The 2,823-nt window shown below is 43.7% G+C and overlaps 1 protein-coding gene across 1 annotated transcript; it reads left to right on the forward strand.

Annotated features, from left to right (window-relative positions):
* The first annotated feature begins 454 nt into the window (after positions 1–454).
* LOC135272901 (protein SLX4IP-like) lies at positions 455–1,681 on the forward strand. The gene is given in 1 exon segment (XM_064371612.1): positions 455–1,681. A coding segment is annotated over 1 exon segment (1,227 nt).
* Positions 1,682–2,823: the final 1,142 nt, after the last annotated feature.

The raw sequence follows: 2,823 nt of genomic DNA on the forward strand, positions 1-2,823 counted from the left end.
AAATGGATCCAAGAACAGAAAAAGAAAGTCAGATTAAAAATGAAGGAATATGAGCAAAGTATAAACTTAAGTTAATAATGTATCAATATTGTTCCACTAATTGTGACAAATACCAAACTAAAATAAGCTATTAATAATAGGAGAAACTCTATATTATCTTCATAATTTTTTTATAAATGATTCAGAAATAAAAGGTTTAAGTTATTCAGAAATAAAAGGTTTATTTTTAAAAAATCTATGAAATGGGGAGACCCTGGGAAGGAGGAAGTAGGCGCGAATGTGATTCCTCTAAGCTTCAAAAGGTTGGCTGCAATGCCGGCAACCTGTGTAGTCCGAGTTTCTGCAGCCAGGTGCTACTCCACCAGTGACCCTGGACAGTAACAAAACATATAAAAGCCTGAGCCCAAACCCCACCACCAGCATAGGTCTGTAGTTACTGTGAAACCAGTAAGCCATGGCATCTAAGAAATTTGCTGTTAAATGCGGGAATTTTGCTGTCCTGGTGGATCTTCATATATTGCCGCAAGGTTGAAACAAAGATACAAGCTGGTTTTCTGAACAGAAGAAAGAGGAAGTCTGTTTACTGTTAAAAGAAACCGTTGCTTCAAGAGTTCAGGAGTACTTGGAAGTTCGCAAACAGCGCAGGCCATCAAATGCAGAATTCACAAGATCCAGTCCCTTGTTCTTAAAAGGTTATGGCTTTCAAATCACAGCATATTTCCTCAAGAGAGGGATATGCCTTCGCTGCATCAGGAGCTCACAGAATGCTGAACTCCATGTATTCCCTGACAGATTTGTGGTTTGTGTCAGTCAGCTTGCATTCAGTCTTGATCTTTTGGCAAATCAGAATGAAGATTTGACAAAAAGAGTTCTCCATGGAGTGTCTGATTACTTTGCTGAGTGTGCAGAGAGTTCACTTCCTCCCAGTGCAAAGCTCCAGAGAGATGATCTGAAAGAAATTGTGAAAAGAACTGAAACAAAAAGCAGTGTCATGAGCAAATCACAGCCCAGAAGAGATACTGTGGAAACATCTAGTGACTCAGTGATTGTGGAGATAGCAAGGAGGAGGAATAATGATCAGGCTTCCTCCAGTCCCCCATCAGAATCCACAGGACAAGCAAAGGATTACATAAAGGCAGCTGAGAGCCACTGGGGGCTTCCTGTTCAAAAGCTGGAAAAAGTTAATCAGACCCAGTCAGAAGACACTAGTGGCCAGCAAAAACCTCATCCTGGGGAGCGGTTACAGACAGGGCTTCTAAGCGGGAGCCCTTTCTGTAGCTGTGAGTCAGCATCAGCAGGTCCAAAACAAAGTCCACGAGTGGCCAAAACCCAACAGAAATGAAGGAACTGCAACTCTGTGGAAGACTTCGACCACCACAAGAGAGTTTCTCCTGGAAGTGATCGGTTAGTCCCAAGAGAAATAATAGTGGAAAAAAGCAAAGCTGTTAGGGTTTTGCCAGCTTTAGAGTTGTCAGATCTGGGGTTACTTTTGAAACAAGATTTGGCAAAAACCACATCTAAGGAAGAGTTGCATGTTGTGGAAAGTCTCGCCTCAAGACATCTTATGAAAAATAACCCAGGGCAGGCACAGCAAACCAGCTCAGCCACAAGCACTAAAAGATTATCTGCAATTCAGAACAGCCCAACCAAGAAAAGAAAGAAATATGAAAGGGGCCACTAACCCCAAAGAGAGGATTGCAGCGCTGGAGTTGAAGACGTAGTGGGCCAAACCTGTGACAAGAGAGCTGTGTGTATAGATGCCGGGATTTCAAAGGAATTAATTAGAATGATTAATTTAAATAGGAAGTATGTTATCTGTGTTGTGGCTATGGTTTGTTGTCAAAGCATTTCAAACCAGGAGGCTATATGCTTGTTCTAACAGCATTGCCACTTTCTCATTGTATTTTATGCCTGTCTTCAGAGAATTGTATTATGACAAAGAGCCATCCACCTTGTCAGGAAGGAGAGTATGCAAGAACTGCATGAAAAAACTGATCATGAGCCCCTTCTTGGGACATCACTATGCAATGGACCACACAGAGACAGTACCACCATGCTGCCATTCAGCTCCAGGGGTACAATCCATCCTCTTGCTCCTCAGCCTGAGTAGTAGGGCAGTGGAGGAACAGTGTGTGGTCCTGGGACCAGCTTCCTTGTCTGGAAATGTGCTAGACATGTGGTTATTGGGCCCTCCTCCTGCTGAGTAACTACCTCTGGGTGATTCTGAAACAGGCTCGAGTTTGAGAACCACTGGACTAATGGAACACTCCCTGGTGCTTCCTCCAGCCTGGCTGCCATGGTCTCTGGCTCATCAGATGGAGGCAGATGTGGACATGCATCCCTTTGGACTCTCTCAAACTTGTAAAACACTTGGGTTTGGGGTATGGATCACTCTCTTCCTGGGTTCTGCAGTATGGCAACCACAGTACCCAGAAAGCTGTTACTTACCCCTATAATTGTTGAAGTTGATGGGCAATTCTTCCCAGCATGAGGGGAAGACATTGGAAAGGCGTGTTGTTGCCTATAGCTCAAGCCTGTCCCAGTTCCTCCTCTTGCGCCCACCTTCAGGATTTTGGTTTGGGACAAACCAGAACCTAACGAGAACTCAGTGACCAGTTTCCAGTTTCCCAGTTGGAAGGCTTCACAGGCAGTTCAGATTTCAAAACGGGAGCCTTCCCTTTACAGTCTACCACTGTCTCTGCTGGGCTTGCTGAAATGTCACATAGTGAATTATAGCAATGACTTATTTTGGATGGACACCTGCTAAAAATTTCCTTAACCCAATTTCATTCTGACATAGGAAGGAAACAACATTCAAGGTCC

The sequence above is a fragment of the Aotus nancymaae genome, unplaced genomic scaffold, assembly GCF_030222135.1.
Source record: "Aotus nancymaae isolate 86718 unplaced genomic scaffold, 86718_ANA_hifiasm-v0.15.2.pri h1tg000141l, whole genome shotgun sequence".
Classification (NCBI taxonomy): Eukaryota; Metazoa; Chordata; class Mammalia; order Primates; family Aotidae; genus Aotus; species Aotus nancymaae.